Source organism: Dysidea avara, chromosome 3 (genome assembly GCF_963678975.1).
Source record: "Dysidea avara chromosome 3, odDysAvar1.4, whole genome shotgun sequence".
In the NCBI taxonomy this organism is placed as follows: Eukaryota; Metazoa; Porifera; class Demospongiae; order Dictyoceratida; family Dysideidae; genus Dysidea; species Dysidea avara.
Genome location: NC_089274.1, coordinates 33,685,049 through 33,708,468, shown reverse-complemented (window position 1 = coordinate 33,708,468; position 23,420 = coordinate 33,685,049). Strand labels below are relative to the sequence as shown.

The 23,420-nt window shown below is 38.2% G+C and overlaps 2 protein-coding genes across 2 annotated transcripts in view; both read left to right on the top strand.

Moving 5' to 3' along the window:
* Positions 1 to 20,962, top strand: part of LOC136250800 (BAI1-associated protein 3-like) — a 39,835-nt gene extending 18,873 nt beyond the window's left edge. Inside the window, exons 19-36 of the mRNA XM_066043099.1 lie at positions 11 to 105; positions 279 to 327; positions 1,458 to 1,576; positions 3,429 to 3,555; positions 9,822 to 9,890; positions 10,519 to 10,587; positions 11,958 to 12,062; positions 12,113 to 12,313; positions 12,464 to 12,532; positions 12,581 to 12,660; positions 12,711 to 12,780; positions 12,839 to 12,871; positions 12,961 to 13,032; positions 14,887 to 14,970; positions 15,020 to 15,098; positions 15,201 to 15,239; positions 20,018 to 20,138; positions 20,462 to 20,962. Of these exons, the coding sequence (XP_065899171.1) occupies positions 11 to 105; positions 279 to 327; positions 1,458 to 1,576; positions 3,429 to 3,555; positions 9,822 to 9,890; positions 10,519 to 10,587; positions 11,958 to 12,062; positions 12,113 to 12,313; positions 12,464 to 12,532; positions 12,581 to 12,660; positions 12,711 to 12,780; positions 12,839 to 12,871; positions 12,961 to 13,032; positions 14,887 to 14,970; positions 15,020 to 15,098; positions 15,201 to 15,239; positions 20,018 to 20,138; positions 20,462 to 20,819 (1,839 nt within the window). The 3' untranslated portion in view covers positions 20,820 to 20,962. The remainder of the gene's footprint in view (positions 1 to 10; positions 106 to 278; positions 328 to 1,457; positions 1,577 to 3,428; positions 3,556 to 9,821; positions 9,891 to 10,518; positions 10,588 to 11,957; positions 12,063 to 12,112; positions 12,314 to 12,463; positions 12,533 to 12,580; positions 12,661 to 12,710; positions 12,781 to 12,838; positions 12,872 to 12,960; positions 13,033 to 14,886; positions 14,971 to 15,019; positions 15,099 to 15,200; positions 15,240 to 20,017; positions 20,139 to 20,461) is intronic.
* Positions 15,849 to 20,010, top strand: LOC136251605 (anti-sigma-I factor RsgI2-like). Its single transcript, XM_066044065.1, has 2 exons — positions 15,849 to 15,905; positions 16,754 to 20,010. The coding sequence occupies exons 1-2, from the start codon at positions 15,849 to 15,851 to the stop codon at positions 17,174 to 17,176; spliced, it is 480 nt and encodes a 159-aa protein (XP_065900137.1). The 3' UTR covers positions 17,177 to 20,010.
* Positions 20,963 to 23,420: the final 2,458 nt, after the last annotated feature.

Here is a 23,420-nt window from a genome sequence, read left to right as displayed (position 1 = left end):
TTTTCTCTAGGGTGATAAGAAACGATTGCTTTGCTTTCTTGAGGTGACTGACCACATTATTCAATGCCTGAATAATGCTAAGGGTGTTCAAGTTATTTATGAAGAGTGAGTCATTAGACTTAAAATTAATTTGTATGGAGTGCTGTCCATAGCTGTTTTCCTGTGTAATGCTTACTTGTGGTAGAAATCATCCTTTTTATGAAGAGTGAGAGAGTAATATGTATATATTGGTTAATTTTTATTCTGGATTTTTATTCATAAATATTTGTTTATTTCAGAATTGGTATTGACTACTACACATTACTGTTTAAAGTGGTAGATGAGCAGGTTAGCATTATATAGAGTATGCTAGCAATTTACTGGTACCTTTAAGTATTTTTTGTGACCAAAAAGTTGTAATGCAATGTAAACCAGGAAGGTTCAAATTACACACAAATATATGTTCAGCAATAGAGATGTACCGATCTACCAATCTGGTATCGGATTGGCAGCGGATTTGCACAATTTAAGTATAATTGGTACGACCAGTCTTTGTATATACATGTAAACACCAATCTGATTCCAATCTCTCTGATAATGTATAATATATAGGTTTACAGCACAATTCTTGATCCTTCTGCTAAAATGATTGAAACACTCTAATAGAGTAGTCACCTGCATTACTCTAATAGAGCAGTCGAGAATGCTTTGTTAACTACCCACCAGGGATTTGCATTGAAAGCCTGTGAATTGATGGACTATTTGTAGCTGGCATAGATTAAGTATATAGACTAGCTAAGTCACCAAAACTGAAAGTTGCTTACTTTTTTGAAACCATAAACATTTTAAAAGATTCAATTGTTAAACATGAAGAGGTTTACAAAGTATTCTAATTAACTGACACTTCCTGTATATAGATGTGGGAAGTTATATTATACCTACAACCTCGGGGTAAAAGCCAGTATGGGGCAACTGCAGTATGTGTCAAGCTGGGGTGGTTCGAAGATTAACTACAATAAACCAGTCATGCTGTGAAATTCAACCTGTGTATTGACACGATGACCTTTATCAGGTATTTTCCGTTAGTCGTTCCTGTTCCTGCCCATTTTCCTAAATTCTACTTACCCTAGGTCTTGGTATGAGATCACATTAAAATATTTGTGGGTGCGTTATTGTCTGTGCTGTGTAAATGAGGCCACACCACAATTGGGACTGACTCCAGTAGCAATACATTGAGCTTACAATTGCCGTTTGAGACAGTAAAATCGTATGAGTTACCTGTAGCAGATCAGTCATCATACATGTTGATATAGTTGATGTCAGATCAGTATAATGTCAGTAGATCAGTAATACATGTAATTACAGTACAGTATGTTAGAAATCTGAATAATTCAGAAATGTTGAATCAGCACATCTCTATTCAGCAATATAGAACTAACGTGTTCGTACATGTTGTAAATACATTTTGACTTACATAGGTTTCAGCGTATGTTCAAGATTACACTACCAATTGTACTAGCAAAGGAGGTATCCCAACCTATCAGCTCTACCTTCACCTCAGTGACATTTTGAAGCTTGCAATGACCATCCCCTCCAAGTAATGTTTCATACTTTGATGTATGTACTGTATTTGTCTCTCATTTATATTATTGTATGACATTTTTTTAAGCTTAGGGGTATTATGTACCCTCCATTTTAATAGTGATATTAAAGTTTCGTTTAGTAGAACATAATGTATGGATCACACTAGTTTACATTTTGTGGCCAAAAGTAAATCAGAAACCAATCCATACCATCACTGCATCTTGGCAGTACTGCTGGGTACAATCAAGCCAAAACATCCCTTAAAATTATTGTGTTGGTTGGGTCCAAAACACAACTGTTTACTTATGGCCAGATACGAAGTACATGCAACTACCACAAAGGTTTTGATTAATGGGTAGTGTGTAATGGCTTCCTTCACATTTACAGTGTACTGTTTGTAATTACCGTAGTGACTGGATTAAAGTATTGCAGAGGTGTTTCTTGTACTGTTCTTTTTTGGCACAATATTGGAACATGAAAACGAAGTGGAATGGCCACTGCACTTTGTAGCTGGGCATGCATTCAGATGCAAAATTTGTTTTATGTATGTTTAGTATCATTGATGTGCTACGGTGGTTCACCAGTCATAATTATGTTATGTACCACTCTGCGTGGGCAGTTCAAAGGCGCCATGAGTGCTATAATTCGTATATGGCACTACTGCACTAACCACAGCTAGTGCATTATAACTTACAATGCACTAGCCGCAGTGCAATATATTTATATTGCACTGGCTGTGGTTTTGTGCTACATTGCACAAGAGCCAGTAGCTAAGGTCGCTACGACACCTCACCTAATAGGTGGAAAGGCACTACACTGTTTACTCGAATTCTTATATAGCCTAACATGCGAAATTCGATTGTGGGGCCATACAGGGAACGTCACTACTACGTTATACATGCGATCTAAAAGCAGCCAATGGCAATCAAAGAGGCAAACATGGCAGGTAAAACTCTATTTACATATGTATAAACGTAGTTACATACCTTACTAGTTTGATCGAAGCTTCCACCTTAACAAATCGCTTTCTATAATAATATTATTCTAATTGATACTCACCATAACAATTGATTGTGGCATTGCCATGTGATTGTATGGTCAAGGCCATGCTTGATACGTAATAATGTCGTTAGTTTTAGAGCGCCACAATCAATATCAGCATTCTACCTTATAAAAGAAATGTAGCTGCAGCATTTGATCTTTCCACCTATTAGGTGAGTGGTACATAACAGTTATACAATGTGCACTTGTGCTCTGCCTGTGATAGTTAGTTAGAAGTACAAGGGAGGTTCGAAGCTATTTGAATGGACGATCTTGACAACAGCGGACTACTTCAACTACACGTGTTCCGAGACATGTTCACACTACTAATGAAGCGCACTAACCAGCACATACATGCACGTGATACACAATACATTACATCATACTACAATAATGTTAGTTACTAGTTCTGGACACTGCCTGTATAAACGCACTCGTGCCCATTGTATAATATATAACAAAAACCAACAAAGAAGTACAAGGAATCTTTAATTTGAGTAGATCTAGAGGTCATAGAAATAAATGGTAACGAAACAAAGGAGGTTGCCTGTACCTGCAGCTATGCTAGTAGACATTTAATTCCTACCTCAGTCATGGTTATACTTTTGATTATGTACTAAAGCAAGGATTAAGTGTTTACTATACATCGCTGCAGGTTAGATAACCTTCCTTGTTTCATTCATAACTTTTTTTTATTTCTATAACCCCTACTCGAATTTGTACTTGTGAAGTGAAAGAATGTATGTACCAGTATACGTAGTTATAGGTATAAATGCCTTCATTGCCATGATCCATACTTACATATGATTATGTCTATTGATCAGGAATAAGAAAGCTCTAGTTATCAATGAGTACCATGAGTGGTTTAAAAATTTGGTTGGTGATTGGATTGATGTAGCTGCCAGCAAATGCAATTTAGAAGTCAAGAGGGCAGTTACTGCACTTGATGAAGTAAGAAATTTCTACACATAAAGCTATAATCTAGACATACCCTGTACTTCACTACATGTGTATCTGTGTGATATGTACATAAACCTTACATAGTGCCCACCTCTTTAATAAGACCACCTCTAGTAGGTCCCAAACACAGCTAAACTGCTGGTTACTAGCCCCGGTCCAGAATGATTTGCCTGCACAAGACTCAAGCGCCTGAGTCGTGTACAGGCATCCTCGTGCTGCTTCACTGGGCAGCAGTAGCTGTGTTTTGCATGGCTGCCGTAGGCTTTGCTTTACTATGTATGTATGTGTTTGTATGTACTGTACCTTCTATAACAGTGCCAAGTGACCGTTTTGTCGTGGATAATTGCTGACTATGCTGAATCCCCCTGTATGCTTGGACCGTGTGTGCAGACCAGATTGGGTGTGCAGCTGACCCATCTTGGTGTTGCGAGCCATGATGGTAACCTTAAGCACCAGAGAGTATGCTGGAAACTTAGTGGTATTTACGATCTTCGCCACTGTAGAGATTATTCAATATTCCGTTGAACAGCTGGTATGATTTAACACTTAACAGAAATAAATGGTTCCAGTTATATACTAGAGAAGTTGTGGATAGCCAACACCCTGGTGTGCAATGTACTGTGAAAAACTTTGAATGTGGGTGTGGCCGTTCCTTCCATCGTCAGGGTGATTTAACTCGACATTTAAGATTTTACGATGGCCAAGTGTTTGAATTCATGTTGAACAAGTCACCGGTATGGTGAGACAAAAATATACAATCCTTCAGTCTATAATACCAATCAATTTGATCATGTGTGAGAGTGAATCAGGCAGCGAAAGTGAATCAGACATTTCTCCTGCAGATAAAATAATTATTATAGCTTGTGCACTGTGTAATCATTGTGATTCTGTTGTACCACTGGATTAAATAATTGAAATTAACTTTATAAAGTACATGTATACAATTACTAGTAACTTCAAAATACCAGAAACACAATTCACTTATTCTGTTTTGCTTTGCCCTTTCCTTTACACTTGATTGGTATCTTTCTTTGTGACAATCTGGACAATACCATTTACCTTTTGTGTAATTGACTCATCGTCAGTTGCAGACATGACAAATGAAACCATTTTATTTCACAACTAGGGTTATCACAACCAACCAGTTCTTCTGGTAAATTTTGCTTGCAATAACTCTAAAGAGTGCCTTCTTCAGACTCCATCATCAAGAATTTGCAAACTATCTTGAGTGCTGGTAACATCACTTGAAACAGTCACTGTATTGACAACATCGGCTTGAAGAGAATTAGAGGGACCATCTAAAGAGTCACTTGCCACCTCTGAGACCACTTCATTTAAAGAATCGACTGGTGGTTCTGCTGGCTGTGTGAACCATTTACCAACTAGTTCTGGTAAAATACATAGTTTAACAAAGGTGGAATTTTATCAAGTGCTTCAGTAATAAATGATTAAAGGGAACCCTTTGAATAAACATCTCATCTTGCCTCCATGCCACAAAATCACAGTAGTTGGCACCATATAACTTCATTTGAAGCTGAACTTGACAATAAAATGGATGGCTCTCTTTCAAACAAAGATTTCCACTGTCATCTTCCTCCAAAAAGAAAGAATGTTGATCAGCTCTGTTCTCAAATGTTTTGTCCTTGCATGAATAAGGACTCTTTATTTCAAGCACTCCATACCCATTACAACAATCACACTGCACAATACCATCTGGAGAAGTTCCCACAAAAGGACTTGTAGGATCCAATAGCAAACCAGAAGCTTTTAAAGTAAACGAGGAGTGGTTTACCTTCATTATCTCAGCATAAATTGACCTAGCTTCATCCTCATGTTCACATCATATGCACAAGCCTCTGAGTAAAAATTGACCTTTTGTAGGTAGCAGATTGATTTAATTAGTGAAACAAGGGATTAGATACTTCTGTGTGTAACACACTGTGTAGCTTCGAGGCTGTGCCTTGCCCTGATCATTGTTCAAACCACACCCTGCTGTTTGACTGTTGCCGTGTCTCCTCTTCAACCTTGGAAACTGGCTGAACAGATAGTGAAATACTGTTATATACTTCCTTGCACTTGTTTAAGACGTCTGGGAATGACAGTGATAAAGTACTTTTGTCATAGAGGTAGGTTAATTGGTTAGGTAGGGCACCACTAACATACTTTGGTATGTAGGAATCGTTTAATTCTGACACAAATGACAACAAAATTGGTTTTCCTTTCATTCTTGATAACTGTAGATGGTGGTCTCTGATGTCTTCTTCAGTTGACTTAGGTATTTCAACCCTGCGTTTCTTAGATTTACCACTCCATTCCCCACTATGTTCATTATCTGATTTCCGTTTGTGTTGAGGAGTTGCAAAATCAATGTTACATATTTCATCAAATTTTACACTTTGAAAGGTTGGTGGTAGCCACGAACATGGTAAAGATGTTGAGCTAAACTGACACTTAGTGAGAGTATTGGTCTGGGCAGCAAAGAGCACAGCAGCTTTATGAGAACAAGCCTCTCCTAGCCCAGCCATGCATGTACAATGGCCACATAATACTTCTCCATTCTCTTTAGTAGCTACCCAGACTATTAAGTGGCATCAATGATAGACTTTGGGAATGCTTAACAGCAGACAAGAACAAATAATTTTTCTGTCTTCCACTGCTTGTGGCTAAAACTGCAATACTGTTAACCCAGCCATTTACCAAAAGTTAAACTTTTATAAACTTTCATTTGTTCTCCAGTGTACAAACTGACAGTAAGAACGAGATAGTTGTACACATCTGGATACATCACATCAGGCCATTCAGTCCATTCAACAGTTCCAGCAATATCATTTTTACTCTCTAAGTAGCGGTAAGGATCTGTAGCACAACTCACTATCTTCATTTTATCCTCATATCTCTTCTTCTCTTTGTCTTTAAGCTCACAGAAATAGTTAGAGTACTCAAACGTCGACCACCTGTGTACTTCACAAGAAACATTTCTACTCAAAATGGCACCCACGTGTATGTGAGTTGATGTGTAAACGTGATGCGGTCACACCCCCTGCATAACCTCTATACCCAGTCACAAATAAATGCTTTATTAGTTTACAGGTCAGGTCAAAAAACTGAGAAGAAATAAAAGTCTGGGATTTTATAGAAGGTAACCTTGTAACCTTGTAAGCCCATCAACTGATGATAGCTTGTCCTGGACAGAGTATGCTCCTTGCAATACTTCATATGCCATGTAAGATCACCTTGACGATGGAAGATCCGTCCACAAGAACATTCAAAAAGTTTTCTTTGTACTACTTTAGGTTGATGCTGGCGTGAAGCATCAATCTCCATTTTACTCAACTGTTTCTTCTAGTATAGGGTGGGAGTTTAACCTCTGCACAGTAAATCCCAGCAGCCTCATGAATATTAAAACATTAATCAGCTAAAACTGCATCGCCAGGTAAAAGTTTCCTTAAGCAAGCCACAGTTTTCTGTTAAGTGCACATCTGATACCAACTACCCCAACCTCTTGATACTACCCCAACCTCTTGATATAAAGGCAATAGATCCTTGAGGTGTAATGCCAATCAAAAACTTCACTGTATTGTTTTTTATAATTAAACTAAGTCTGAGCTCTGGCCATTAGTGACGTCGGCCATTCAATGAAGACCTCAAAACAGGCAATAACGATTACACACTTTCTAAAATTGTTCCAAACTCCATTGGCATTGTCTTCATTGGTCTCGTTCAGGCCAGCATACAAAGACAGATAATTTTTGGTGCAGAACATCAAGCCACTTATTGAAGTAGCAAGATACAGTGGATTGGTGTGTTCCAAATCTGTGCGCTAAGTCTTGGTCCCCAAGGTTAAGACGAAGCTTCATCAATATTATAAGGAACTGCTCAAAGGGGCTGCAAGAACTGGTAAAGAATCCGTGTGGCAGGCCAATCGTAACAAAATCAAATATGAATTTAAGCATTTCATATGATGGTAGGCCAGTATAATAATACTTCACCACCTTGTCATCATCACTTAAAGAACTCTCACTGACTACTCTGCTACGTAGCTTAACATTTTCTGAGTTTAACTTATCATGCTTCTTCTGTAAACATAATAGCTCTATAGGAACCTGGGCCGGTGACGACCCAGGTGGTAGTTGGTTAGCCTAGATAACTGATCATGATGTATATTGACACAGTATTTGTACAGACAGGTGGTAATAGCTAACATACAAGTACAGTGACATGATGTACGATTAGTCAATATCCTACATCTCCCCCTCAAGTTTCCTGTTCATCCTCCTCCTCCCCCATGGCGGGGTGGAAAGGTAAGTGATAAGGTTGATCTCAATTGGAAGGATAGGCCTTACAAGGTCTTCAAAATTGACAAACTGGTGGCGATTCTGGCGTCCCTGGCGATCCTGCTTGCTGAGAATGTTGTGCCTGGTTGCCGCTAGCCCATTGACTGTTGTAAGGGACGTGACGTTGTGTAGAATAGCTCTCTTGGCTGTCATTCTGGTAGGTGGGGGCTCTATTATCGATGTCCTATTCCTTTACTTCGTTGCATGATCAGGAGTTATTTCTGTCCTTCTCTCGTGGGACTCATCAGTAGGCACGTAGGCTATCGTCGAGGCTGTACAGTGTGCTTGAGTCACGCCTAAGTTGTTTACGTGACACTTGGTTATCCCTGTGTATCCTGTGATAGGAGGGTATGAAGAAACTGGATAGCTCTTGCTTGGTGAAGTCTACCGTACACCCTGTGGTCGGACGCACGCTGTTGCCTGGTGTCTGATACACAAGTGCTCCGTCTGATACGAGCACTCTTCCTCCGCAGCAGCCAAGGTCATTTATGCTCGCAGTGCCATGACGACCCAGGTGGTAGTTGGTTAGCCTAGATAACTGATCATGATGTATATTGACACGCTATTTGTACAGACAGGTGGTAATAGCTACCATACAAGTACAGTCATATGATGTACGATTAGTCAATATCCCACAAGCTCATCCTTCACCTCTGATAATTCTTCCTTAGTTTGTGAAAGTTGTTGCTCAGTTTCCGTCTTGCTGCAGAGTTTCTGCTAGTAGCTTCCTTGTTTCTGACAACTCTGAAACTGTTTTAAAAAGTAATTGATTTGTTTTCCCAAGTCCTCGAATAAGTTCAAGCAAGCCTTCATTCTGTGATTCTCCTTCTATGGTTACTACTCTGTCACTGACAGTGTCTTCACATTCTTTATCACACAACTATTTGCTGATCTTTTATATCTTTCACCACACTTGTTCATATAGTCTACACACTGTATAAAGGTTCTCTATGCTCACCATTACAATAGTAGCATTCTACCAAGACCTGAATTCCAATTAAATGCTGAGCATTACTTGGACTTATCCAAAATAAATAGAGGTTATGCAGGGGGCGTGACCGAATCACTTTTACGTATCATTAACTCACATACACGCGCACGGATGTCATTTTGAGTAGAAAATAGCAGAGCTATGGTTAAGAGTTGTTGTGCCGTTGGATGCAAAAGTACGTTCATTTCAAAGCGAAAAGGTGGTAAACTTTCATTTTACAACTTCCCAGCGGACAAAGCATTGAGGAATAAGTGGATTGCCGCTGTGAAAAGAGAGAATTGGATACCCGACCAATACACCGTCATTTGCAGTAAACATTTTGTGTCAGGCATAAGGAGCAAAAATCCTTTGGCACCCAACTATGTTCCTAGCTTATTTAGCCACGTAAAGAACCCAGTCAAAAGGCGGTTGAAAGAGACATGGAGAGATTTCGAAGGAGGCAATGCATGATGAAGAGACGACGAATTTCTGCTAGTGCAACAGCTGTACATTAAAGTTATGATGCAACAAGTGAAGGAGCCAGTGCTGAAAATATGCAGCAATAAAATCAGGAAGAGTTGAATGAAGAGTTAGAATCTTCCAACAACAAGGACATTGGCTGCCAAGATACAGAAAGTGAAGAATTTCCCAACAATGAGGACATTGACCAAGAAGAAGAATGTACATATGTATTTGCATGCACACGGACTCACACGAGCTACTCAGGTGATTACTTGTAGCACCTTTGTCCCTCAGAAGGCTTGTGAATAAATTTGAAAGAACAGCAGCATTCCGGACCTACAATATTTGAGGCCGGGCAATTACTGTATTTTCCAAATATGCTAGAAACCCCCTGGCTTATAATTGCGACTGGCATTTATTTGAATGCATTATGGTATAGATACGCACCTGTCTGGACATAAACTGGTACAGTATGTATCATCATTTTACAGGTTGTTACTGTCACTGAAAATGTCAAGTTCTCTCAGTCTGCCCTGAGTGCTGCTGCCTGCTTTAAAAGGGTTAGTGCACTTTGTATGGTAGTGACTGGTTGTATGTATTCCATGTATACTGCAAGTATCATTGTGCTTATCTTGTTTTTGTATGTTATACACAGATACTTATCGTATTTCCTCGTATAAAAGCCCATCCAATTGTTTCCTTTCCAGCATTTTTGACCCAGCCCGTAAACGAATAGTGCATTTATTTGAGGCCCGGCATTTATTTTGGGTTGGTCTGACCGACTCCCAGTGTTTATTGAATTTGGATGGTAATAGTAACATAGAAAACAGTAATATTTTGCGTTGACTATATAAACAAGTGTAGTCAAGGCTTAAAATGATTGGAAAATAGTTGTATCATACATATCTGCATGCATGTGGACTCGCCCGGACTACTCACATGATTACTCATAATACCTTCATCTCTAAACACAAGTATTAAGAAGCAACAGCAAAAATGGAAAATAATTAAAGCCATTAACAGTAGACTCAAGTAATAGCCTAGGTCTCTATTTGAGACCAGGCGTTTATTTTCCAGAGGTCTTGGAAACCTCCCGGCTCATAATCGAGACAGGTTTTTATACAGGAAACATGGTACTGTACTATGCACTGTGGTACTATACTATGTGTTGACAATTAATGTGTTTAGATTGCAGCATTTTGGAATAACCTAAATTATCCCAATTTATCAGAGGAATATTTAGAGAAAGTTGTTGATGTGAGTAAATATTTTGTATGCTTCACAGTATTATTGTATTACTAGAGCATTGTTGTACAATATGTGTGTATGTGCTTGTAGATGAGACATTTATACAATAGAGTATTAATTGTGAAGCAACACTTTTTACATATAATGCTTGTTTGGGTAAGCTACTCATGATCATCTAGACCAAATACATAACTTAATCATTACTTGTGTATTCATCTACTTGTATGTGACATTTTGGCATGAATGTAGAGTTATGCAAGTTTTCAATAGTGGCGAAGGAGGTTGTATATTATATAGTTATACAACGGCCATGAGTGCTCTGCCTGATATAAACGCACGAGCCTGAGGGCCGTCAGGCCCGAAGGCAAGTGCGTTTATACAGGCAGAGCACGAGTGCACGTTGTATAACTGTTATGTACCACTCACCTAATAGGTGGGGAGAGTCTCACAAGACAGCTGTAACACTTATAAAAGCCAGGTTTCTAACATTGATTGTGGGTAACCAAGCCGGACGTTGCGATGACGTTCCCCCTGCAGTACTGCAGCCACCTGAGATATTGAAAGCTAGTACGCTATGGGTTATATCACTAACCTGCATTCGCTGTTCGACTCTCATCATGTAGTGCTCAGCATGCCAGCGTGCCATATAGACTAAGCACCAGACTAATCGCCATAGTGATTCTCTCGAGCGAAAAAAGCAGCTAAATAGACGGTTTAAGTAAACAAAACCTAACTATTAAACGATACTAGTCTAATTCTTACTATTCACACTGGCTAAACTCGAATCTGGTGGCATGACAAAACTGGTTACCACAATCGAACGTAAAGGTTAGTATTATTTAGAATATATTCAGTCATTGTCGAAGTGGACTACAGTATAATCTGGGCTAAGATGGCACCAGACTAGTAAGGTGTATAAGTACGTTTATATAAATGTAGACAAGAGTTGTTGCCACCCGCGTTGGCTTTTTCGATCGCCATTGGCTGCTTGTAAACATTATACATATTGGTGACGTTATGGCCCACAATCGACTTTTACATGTCAGGTTATAAAAGAATTCGAGTGATCTGTGAAGTGTCTTTCCACCTATTAGGTGAGGTGTCGTAGTGGTCTTCGCCACCGGCACTTGTGCTATGCTGCACAAAACCGCAGCCAGTGCAATATCTGTATATTGCACTGCGGTCGGTGCATTATAACTTATAATGCACTCGTTGTGGTCTACAAAACCGCAACCAGTGCGTTATAAGTTATAATGCACTCACTGCGGTCTGCAGCAGTGTAATATACAAATTATAGCACTGGCGGTGCCTTTGAACTGCCCACGCAGAGTGGTACATATGCACATATACTTAGTATGCGTGTAAATTTTTCCTTACAGTGTGTTGCGATGGCTGCAAGATTTTATGTAGAAGAGAGCCACAAACACTTGAAGAGTAAAGAGTTTCATCAGTCCACTGGTAGTGAATTCATAGTTACTCAACAAGTAATTACAACCATTGAATAATTAATGTACTTGTGAGTTGTTTTCAATAGTTGTGTATCAGCCTCAATGACATTGAGTATGTTCGAGAAGAATTCACTAATATTCCTCAAATTCTTCACATTTATTCACCAACAACAGAAACAGATGCCACAGAACAAAAGTTTCCCGAGCACCTAATTGACAAAATCAATAACGCAGAACGTGACATAAAGTTTCTTTATGACCAAGTGATATCCAGTGTAGGAGAACAGGTATAGTGTGATTGTTGTGATGGTTTGTTAGCTGAATAGCAGTACCAAACATCCCTAGATTATCTGCCTAGGTTTAAATAGCGTCCTTGTTTCATAAGCGTTTGCTTGTCACGTAAATAAGGGACTCCAATCATATTTAATCCCATGCAGATTTCTAGTGACGTTAATGCACATATCAAGGAGATTGTACAAAAAGATCACAAAGCTGACCTTGTGGAGGTGAGGAGTGACTATGAATAAACTTATGATTGATGGATATATGTACAGGTTATTGATCCACTGATGCAGTATTTAGTTAAGAACATGGGAACATTTCATGGAGCACTGTTAGTCCCTGTACTTGAAGTGTGAGTGAATTTTCCTCACTGACATGTGTGTATATTAATGTGCATAATAGCATGTTAGAGGAGATTTGGAGTGGTACAGTTCATTGCTTTGCACAAGCTGTTAAAACACGATTAGGACAGGTACATACACATGACCACTGTGTTAATTGTGTTAAGCTCCTGTGTTAATATATTTCAGAAAAATGCCAGACGTCTCATGGAAGCTATAGCGGTGGGTAAACACATATATGATATATGTACGTATATTTGTATGGATGGGTAATATGTGTATATGTATGTTTCATCTGATACATCTTTCAGGAGCTGACGTCATTTTTTCATGCTGGTGGAGATGGAATATCACCAGAAAAAATGAATTCCGATGAGTACAAGGTCTGAGTTTGGCATAGCAGGTTTATACTGCTCACAATCTAATTTACACATGTAGCTATACAGGCTGTATTATGTTAACATGATAAATAATAGGTTGTAGGGCTTGACAAAATGGTTATCAGTTATTTGAGGCCTGAAAACAGAGGGTAGTGCTAAAAGCCGGAACGGAATGAAACGGAATGGGGCGCGCGCCAAGTTAATGAATCGTTTTTGCAGATTGCACACCGTTTCTTACCATTACGTAGTGACTAGAATTGTGTTAAAGTTTTTCTTCTGCTTGTAGGCATGCTAGAAATCGCTCGCTCGAAGTTTCTATTTAATGCCCACTGCATGAAAGCGTTTTGCAATCACCTACGCTGAAAAACTATCACTTAACCTGCTAAACTATTATTTTGTAAGCACTATAAGCATATGATTCAGCCACTAACATGCACTGTGGTTAACTCTCGTAAATTATTGTCCATGCTGGCAGACTTCAGAAAACCATCCTCGCTGTTACTAGAGTTGGACACGACTATATCATGAAAATACTACAGTAGTTTACCTTTTACAATGATAAGGAAGCAATTCTACATCAGGATTAAATAGAATTTGATGGATTGGTAAGAGCACAACATGCCACGTGGCGGGCATTAAATAGCAACTTCGAGAGCGCGATTTCTAGCTTGCATATAAGTAGAAGGAAATGAACTCCAGCACAATTCTAGTCACTGTGTGGCAGTTGGAAACGATGCAAAATCCATCTCAACCGGTTTTTCTACTTGGCACGTGCCTTAATTGGTTCCGTTCCGGCTTTTAGCACTACCCGAAAACGGATACCATGATGTCAACATATTGAAAATACTGAATATGTATATAGTTTAACTAAAGAACATATTTGGAGTGTTTGGCATTAAACTGAGTTATAACTCCACAGAAGGGATAGTTGAGCACAAGATTTTTTGCATGTTTACTAAAAATTTTGATCTGCTGCTCTTGCACATACAAGAGTATGTGATACAACAAGCAATACATTGAAACTATAGACTAAAGTATCTTCATTTAAAAGTTACCAAATAAATGTGTTGGATGATTACAGCAGAGCCTAAATAGTTTGTATGCTATGAAAGTGTACATTATACAGTACTAATTTTGACAATATAATATGTGACTGGATCTGCAAGAATCCCATACGTTAACACAAACCTAATTTTACAGTAGAATGCAATAAATGCAATAGGTGAAATATTTTTTAAAAATTCCATTAATTTTTTGATCGTTTGTTCCACAATGAAGGAAGGTGATAACAGCCAAAACTATAGTGACATCATGATCTCCAAAACAAGAGGAGTTCGAAAATCTTTGCTTTGTGTTAGTACTCCTAAGGAGAGAGAAGATATGAGCGTTAGTTTGCCTTACAGTGAATGAGCGGTTCGGTCATCATTTTTTCAGACGTTTTTCCTTTGCTCAGCTTGTAGGAAAGGCCTGGAAGATGAAACTTACCCAGCAATGGATACACCTGTTAATGGAGAACCTGATGGTGAACGTTGCATCTTGGTAGAGGACTGTATTCAAAAGTTATGACCATTTGTTTAAGCGCCTGTAGTATATTTTCTGTATCGTCACTGTACAAATCAATTTTTCTGTTGCTGCCACTGTAACTTCGAAAGTTCTTGACTTCTAGAGCTGAAATTTCGGTTGGCCATTCCTTTGGCTATCTAGATAAAGAAAATGTAATAAAATTGAATTCGAAAAATGCACTAACGTATGGGGCTCTTGCAGATCCGGTCACATATGTCCTTGTACATGTCTGTATGTATGTTTGTACATATGCAGCACTGGTGATTATGTTGGTATTTGTTTGATTTATTGTAGAAAACATGTGAGACGTTGGGTTTGCAGGGTTCAACTGATGACGAACTAATTGGCCGTCACCTGAAGTGTCTAGCCAAATGTAGTGTAAGGATAATAGTATATAGTGTGATCATTAATGTAGTGTTGTGTACAGAGAAGTGGTGACAAGGATAATGGTGTATTGTCCTTCAGTGTTGGGTACATACAAGATAAGCAAACTCTGGAAATTACTGGTAAATGATGTGTTTGTAAATAAACAAGTCCATGTAATAAGAATGTGAAGCATAGTCAATATAGGTGCTCATTTTATTTTTTGGTATTTTTTTTATGTTTAGTTATCAAAGGAACCGATTTGCCAGCCATGGATTCAGATGGTATGTATGTTAAAACATCTATAGCTGTGCATGCAGTGAATGTCTGTGTGTGCGTGTGTGTGCGCGTGCGTGTGTGCGTGCGTGCATGCGCCTGTGTATATATATGTATATATATGTACATGCATACATGTATGGACATCACAGTCAAGTGGTAGAGCTGGCTCCAGGTTTGATACCCAGTTATGCCCAGCTGCTGTTGTTGTTTCTTTGGGCAAAAAACTTTACTCACATTGCTCCAGTCTACCCAGCTGTTAAATGTAGACCTCAGGAAGGTTTCTGAGGTTTCCAGAAACTGATTGAAGAAGACCAAATACCCTAATAGAGCAGTCACTCTAATACAACAGTCAAGCTAATATATCCTCTATTTTAACACTTGTTTGCCAGTTCAATCATCAGAGTGTTCAGATAGGTGAATTTGTTTGGATAAATGAAGCCCATTCACAGTTCTGTTCAACTACTCCAATAGAATATTCACATAATGACGAAATACTCTAATAGAACAGTCACTTTTACTGTTTAGATTTTGAATAATGGAGATTTGGTCAACTTCAGAGGAGGACATCCCCAGATTGGCATGTTTTGCATGCTAGTGTGATTTCATACTAAGGAATGCCTTCTTTCGGCCAGACGAAGTTGATTAACAGTTTATCATCAAAGGCTTTCAGGGTGGGCAATTGTTTTTCATTTTTCATCATGGAGATTGCATTATTGAGGATGAAATGTGTTATAGTTTGGAGATCATTACTGAGCTGCATTTCATCTAGATTTCCACTAAGTCAAATGATCCATATGATTTACAGTAACCACTGCCAGATACAATTAATGTTTGTATAAGTGTAATGCAGCATCACTGCTACTTGACCACTTGCATATGATTTTCTTCTAAAAAACAGAAAGTCTGGTATAAACCACAGAGTCCCTGGCATTGCAGCCAGACTCTCTGTGAGATACATGTACAGGTGGAATGAACCACGAGCTAGTGAAACCATAGATAATATATGCATTCTGGACTATTAAAGGATTTGCCTATCCTAGTTACAGTGTGCCAATACACTAAGAAATATTTGTTGAAATGTACTGACTGGGCTGTTTGGCTTTTGTCTTGCTTGTTTGATGTGCATAGATATTCTTTTTACATTCCTTACCATGTTGTATTGTATACTAAACAAGACAGTGTGGTTATGGACATGGAAGGAATAGTGTTTGAGACAGGTGGACACTCCATGCATCAGCAGCTGAACTCATTGTCTCTATTACACGCCTAAAGAAATGTTTGATATATTTTTGTGCAAAATCATGTTCAATCATCTTGGGTTAAACAATTGCACAAAGTAGTGCCTGTTTTCTGTTATTTTATTGAAGCAGTTGAACTACACATGTACAGCAAAACAATGGATATCTAGCTAGCCTATTGCACTCTACTTGTAACAAGTGATGTAAAACAACGGCAAATAAATAGCACTGCACTTAGGAAATTTCACGATTATTATAAAACACCATAATTCACCTTTGAGCATGTACATACGTTACACCCCAGTGTTCCTACTAGCGTTCCTACCAGTGTTCCTACTAGTGTTCCTACCAGTGTTCCTACTAGTGTTCCTACCAGTGTTCCTACTAGTGTTCCTACTAGTGTTCCTACCAGTGTTCCTACTAGTGTTCCTACTAGTGTTCCTACCAGTGTTCCTACCAGTGTTCCTACCAGTGTTCCTACCAGTGTTCCTACCAGTGTTCCTACTAGTGTTCCTACCAGTGTTCCTACCAGTGTTCCTACCAGTGTTCCTACTAGTGTTCCTACCAGTGTTCCTACCAGTGTTCCTACCAGTGTTCCTACCAGTGTTCCTACTAGTGTTCCTACTAGTGTTCCTACTAGTGTTCCTACTAGTGTTCCTACTAGTGTTCCTACTAGTGTTCCTACTCATTCAGCCTCCAATTAGTGTAGATGGTAAGTAACTCAGTTATAAACAACAAACACCAAGATATGCAAAATGTTCCACCTGTAATAGTAAATTTTTCTTACACCATAATGAGGATGGCCCATGACATCACTATGTAAATAATGTGCAGGTGTTTCCAATCATATGTCATGTGTTGTCTAGAGTAAGACTTATTCAGTGTGTGAAATAACTTTTCAGACATGTGCTGACGTACTGTCAGGACATTGTAAAAGTTGAGTGGACAATGGACTTCAGGCAATTTGACCAGACTTCTTAACTTTTGTCTCTTTTCCTGTGTTTTGACCAATGCTTCTGTAAAACATTGGGGCCACCTATGCATTACAGAGCTGATTACTACTCAACTACTCATTGACGTAACAGTATTTTAAAGGGTAACTACATATTCTGGTAACATAAAAGAGCTTCTATGGAATTGATTCTGTTACAAGGGGTTTTATAGGAAATGAGTCATTGTCAAGGCCTTCTACTTGCTTTTATATTCAAACTTTGTATATGTTGCTATGCTCTATCCCTAATACAATGAGGTGCACTGATATCTTGTTCATTCTAGCTTAAAACATAAACTGGTGTACTGGTGATCATGAATACCACAAGTAAAAGAACTAGTGGCAATTAGGTTACAAATACATTTTACTACTGCAGTACAGGTGGCCTATGCTGGCACATCATAGTAAACTGTTAATCCCAGAGTGCATCTTGGCAAGACTCTTGATCTTGGGCACACCTTTGTGGTCACTACATACCAAAACCAAATAACTTATTTACGTGTCAATACCATCATGTCTGGCCTCCCTCCTAGCCCAATGTAAACTCTGCTACACATGAAAGGAGACCATTTCGGGTAGTTGGAAAAGGCAGATATGTGGACACGGACATGGACATTTTCAAAAGCCCTTCTACATTTATATAACAATTATTTTCATACCTAACGCTGTTTTTACAGCAGTCTTTGTTTCCAGACCCAGGGGTCGATCTTTTCATAGCGCTTATCCATTTATAAGCACACGTGTGAAGGATAGACCAGCACCCTAAAGACCATTATAGTGTTGTATACGTGCTCTAGAAATCCGATTCAGAGTCACAGAGATTAATCTAGCAAATCCCAACTTAATCTCGTAGGCCAGGTCCTTGAAACTCTCAACACTTGGTATAAGCGCCTGCGCCTTATGATAAAAGACGTAAGACTGTGGATTTGGCCTGCTAAGCTAAGTTGCATGGGGCATACAAGCTAATCTCTACAACTATATAACTCTGTATTAGACTTTAGAGCATGTGTACAATGCTATATGGTCCTTGGCATGCTGTGGAGTGCTGGTCTGGTCCTTCGCACGTGCGCTTATAAATGCATAAGCACTATGAAAAGATCGATGCCTGGGTCTGGAAGCGAAGACTGCTGTAAAAACAGCATTAGGTATGAAAAATAACTGTTACATAAATGTAAAAGTGCTTTTTGAAAATGTCCGTGACTGCGTCCAACCGTATCCGCCTTTTCCAACTACCCCACTATTTCCATAAAAATTCAATTATGGCCTGACAACTGATGTAATTGACCGGAAATTGTCCGGTGACTGGACATTATTTCACACACTGATATTGGTAAAGAGTGAAATGGCTAATTGTCTTACAATGATTCAGTTCTGTCCAGCTGTTTTATTGTAGTATCAAATTTTGACATAGTTATCAAGTGAAATCCAAAGTGCATGGGAGCTTAAGCCCCACATAACCACCTTTTGTGTAAGCTATCTGCTAGTCCTGTTGTGAAAATGTGCACCTAGAATTCAAGATATAATAATGACATTTTTTGGTTATGTTGAAACGCCATGCAGGCAATGTTGATAAAAACTGGAATAATTTTGCCTGGCCTTTAATTTATTGTAGCTATGCATCAATGGGTACCTCGTGTTATCCAGGGGAACAAATGCCAACTGTCCATGTCTCATGTAACCGGTGAAGGTCCAGATGGGGTTTTAGGTTCCTACACATACACTGTGGTACAGCCTCCTGCGGATTGCTACAGCTGTAGTCCTGCCCCAGGAGGATTTGCCTGCTAACTCATAGCATTGGAGTAGTGCATATGTAGGTATCCCAGTGTTGGTGCAACCATGGTAGATTGCTTTTGCCTGTGTCACAGTGTGTGTGCGTGTGCGTGTGTCAGACATGGGGCCAAGTACATGAGCACTTATACTTAAGTACACTTAAGTACAGATTTGAAAGTACTTGTACTTTACTTAAATACTTCCTTAATTTCCCCAGTGTACTTGTACTTATACTCAAGTACTTTGCTAAGTACTTGTATGTACTTGAGTACTTAAGTACTTGTAAGTACTGCAAACATTGTACGTAGTTTGTACACAGTGGGTACATTACAAAATTGCATGAAGGTGCATTGTACAATTCTTCTAGTGCCTTCCCTAACCTTACTATGTATCATGTAGCCACAATTAATGATGTCATAGAATTCTGGCAAATAAAAACAATGCTGCTGCTAAAGTTAGTGCATTTTAAGTGTTTAAGAGAGTGAATAGTTGACAAAAACCTGAAAGTACCAACCCCACTATGTACACTTACATACTACAATACACTGAATATGTGTACATTTTGCTATAGCAAAATATACTTGTACTTTACTTGAGTACTTCCAGCATGTACTTGTACTTTACTTAAGTACTCTCTTGATTGTCGCCAGAGTACTTGTACTTATACTTGGAAAATTCAAAAGTACTTGTACTTTACTTAAGTACTTTCAAATGTACTTGGCCCCATGTCTGGCGTGTGTGTTTAGAATACCTTGTGATTACAAAATGTTATTACACACTACAGGATTTAGTGATCCATACGTACAGTTATTATTGATGCCTGAAAGAAAGCTCAAGATAAAGGCTGTGAAGACAGACTACAAGAATAAAGAATTAAATCCAACATATTACAAGGAGTTTAAAATGTATGTACTTATCTATGTATGTTTGAAATGGAGAGCAGGGTGGAAAATTTTAAAATGTTACTTGAAAAACTTACTACCTCATTTTCATAGAATTTAGTTAGATTAGTTACATTACAAGATTAATAGATGTTTGAATGTTTTTAACACCTTCTTTGAGCTTGTATCAATATCTTACCTAACTAAATGGTAGATATTGCTCCCCATTTGAAGTTTGGTGGGATAGAAGTGTCCGCCAAAAAGGGAAAGGACTACCTTTATAGCAACACTGTATCAAGTAATGGCCATAAGTATGCTATATTATTTCTATGCATTTTGCATTTTAGTAAAGTTAAAGAAAACCTTCTTGATATGTCTGGATCTGTACTGGCATTGACTGTCTATGATCATGACTACCTTTCAAGAGATGACTTCATTGGAATGGTGGTGATTGATGGTGCCGAAATCCCTCGACTTCCTGGCAGCATCTCCGACATTGATGATCCTAATGCTCCACAGAGAAAGACCTATGAACTCCCTCTAGTTGTAGACACTATGACTCCTGCATTAAGGGAACTAGCAGAGCGAAATCACCAATATGTCAATGATTTTAACCTGTATTATAGTAGAGGATCAAGTGTTGCTGGAAATGTTGTTTCAACTGTCACTGGCTCACTTGCTAGAGCATTTACAGTAAAACATTAAAATATGCTTTCAATTTGATTTTGTAGTTGAACTTTTTTCATTGTAGTTTAGTTTGTTTGTATGATGTACAATAAAACTGTTGCTGGATGTTCAAGTGTGCAAATGCATAATTGATTTATTTTGTTATTTAAATTGTAAACTAATGTGTAGTATGTAACATAGTTCAAGATTGTGATTCCTTGTATTTACAAGGTTAACCTGCTCATGGGTCTCTAGTGGACTATATTTCAATTCAAATTCTATGTAGTGAGCTCAAGGATACCCTCCCTCCCCCCCACTCTCCTTGGATAATGCTTGCAAGTAGAGACAAAACACTCTAATAGAGCAATCAACCACAGTCACTTTTACATTACTTATAAGTAGCAACTTAATTTGTTTGCAAAATAATGTGAAATCATCTAAAGAATATTCCTTGGGGGAAAGTCCACAATAGCATCTATCCATGTATACTTTAAATTCCATTGTGCAAAATCTATTGTCAAAGTTGGCCCCCTCATTGTACATTCTACACCCCCAGAGACTTTCTTGCCTGATGAGACCATGTATATGCTTTTGTCGTTTCAATACTCACTCGCAAACATCACAGTTGACCTGTGATCCCTTACAACAGGATCTACTTTGTGTAAACAAAATATTCTACCAGTAGTGATTGGTTTATTAATTAATGATTTTATCTCTTGGAGAGCTGTTCTTCCTCATTGGAGGGAACATGCAAACACATTATACACAATGGCAGTACAATACACACAGACGCATACAATAATAATGTACAAAATCAGTACCATACAAGTACTGTAAGACATTGGTTCCTTTAATTTTTTGAGGCAGATGGTTCCATAATATGGTGCCAATTGGTGTTTTGCTGAGTTTGACTATAATGTGCAAACTAAAGTGGAGTTGTAATGTCATAGGGTGTATGGTTTCCAAACTGTGTAGGTGGCATAAACATGATTCCTTTGGGAGCATGATATTAATTGAACACAAGTGAATAAGTTGGGTAACTATGCCATTTCAGTTCACGATAGTCAGAGACATGATCAGTCTTCTTTAAGAAAAACAAAAGTCAGTTTGCACAAGTTTTGAAGACGCAGCAACGGACACTGATTCAATGATAGACCCCAGACTGATAATACGTACTGAATGTGTGATAAAACCTGTAGCTAATCCATTAGATGTTTAGTCAAACTAAGAGGAAGAACATGTCTGTGTTGATTAACAAAGATAGTAACTCATCTACGAGAAACATGATCAAACCAGCTCAATGTAGGTATGTGCCTGCATAATTCAGGAATAATAGGTAGTCGAAAGAATTGGAGAATTTCCGGGATGATCGGATGAGTTCAAGGAATAATTGGTGCAAAATTACAAGTTTTCTTGTAGTCTGATGCAAAAATCTTGAACATACCACTGCCACAAGCATAAAAGCAGCTGAATAGATCAAGATACTCTAATAGAGCAGTCACTTACTCACAGTCAACTTCAAGCCCATAATTCTAATATAGCAGTCACTCCATAATTAATATGCTTATATCTGGCACAAATTTCAGGAATAATAGGTAAATAGGGAATAATTTTGAGGTGAGTAAAAAAAGAATTGCCAGAAAGAATAATTGGAAGATTTTGGAGCATAGTCTGTTCAATAAAACTGATCCTTTTTATGATGGACGTGGAACCAAATCATCTTCGTGTTTGATTGCATATTCTGTAGCATTTAAAGTTAGGAGGAACCAGAATTTTATTGAGCATGTACTACCAATAAAAGATACATTTGCATGCAGCCTCCAAAAAAGTGGTTTCACAATAGATAATAGGATGCACCTGCCTACATCAAGAATTATACTGAGGAGAGTATGTATGTAGGTCATAACCGGATAGTCTTAATAATATAATTTCTATAGTTGTAAGTTTAGAGATGCTTATTTACTGCAAGGTGCTGGAGAAGTTTTTGAGTAATTTTGTGGTAAATCAAAGCAAAATTTAAAACAAAAATTTCATGACACATTTTAGCTTAACTGTGATTAGCTATACAAAGTGAATTTTCAAACAATGAATTTCAAAATACATTCAGTGTATTCTTGTGAATTATACCTGAACAAGAATTAACTAAGCATATACTATGATTTCTATAAATCAATGATATTATCTTACACAAGTACCATATCAAGTGTCATACAAATTGTGACACTCATTTTCAATCACATTAATGATATTCAGCAATATACAATGCAATGTGAACATTTAAATGCGATACAAATTGTCCATTTATGTAAGCTTTTTAACAAACATAGCTAGTCATTAGCAATTACATCAATGTTCTAGTGCTTTGTTGCAAACACTCTAGTAATTCCACCAGTGACTGTAGAAACAACATTCCCAGCAACGCTTCATCCTTTGCTGTGCCACAAGTTAAAATCAGTCACATGTTGGTGAGTAGTTCTTTTAATGTAGGTGTCATAGTGTCTGGTATTAGAGGGAGTTCATAGGTCTTTCTCTGTGGAACATTAGGATCATCAATGTTGGAGGAACTGCTAGGAAGTCGAGGGATTTCTGTACCATCAATCACCACCATTCCAGCAATTCTTCTCTTGCAAGTTGATTATG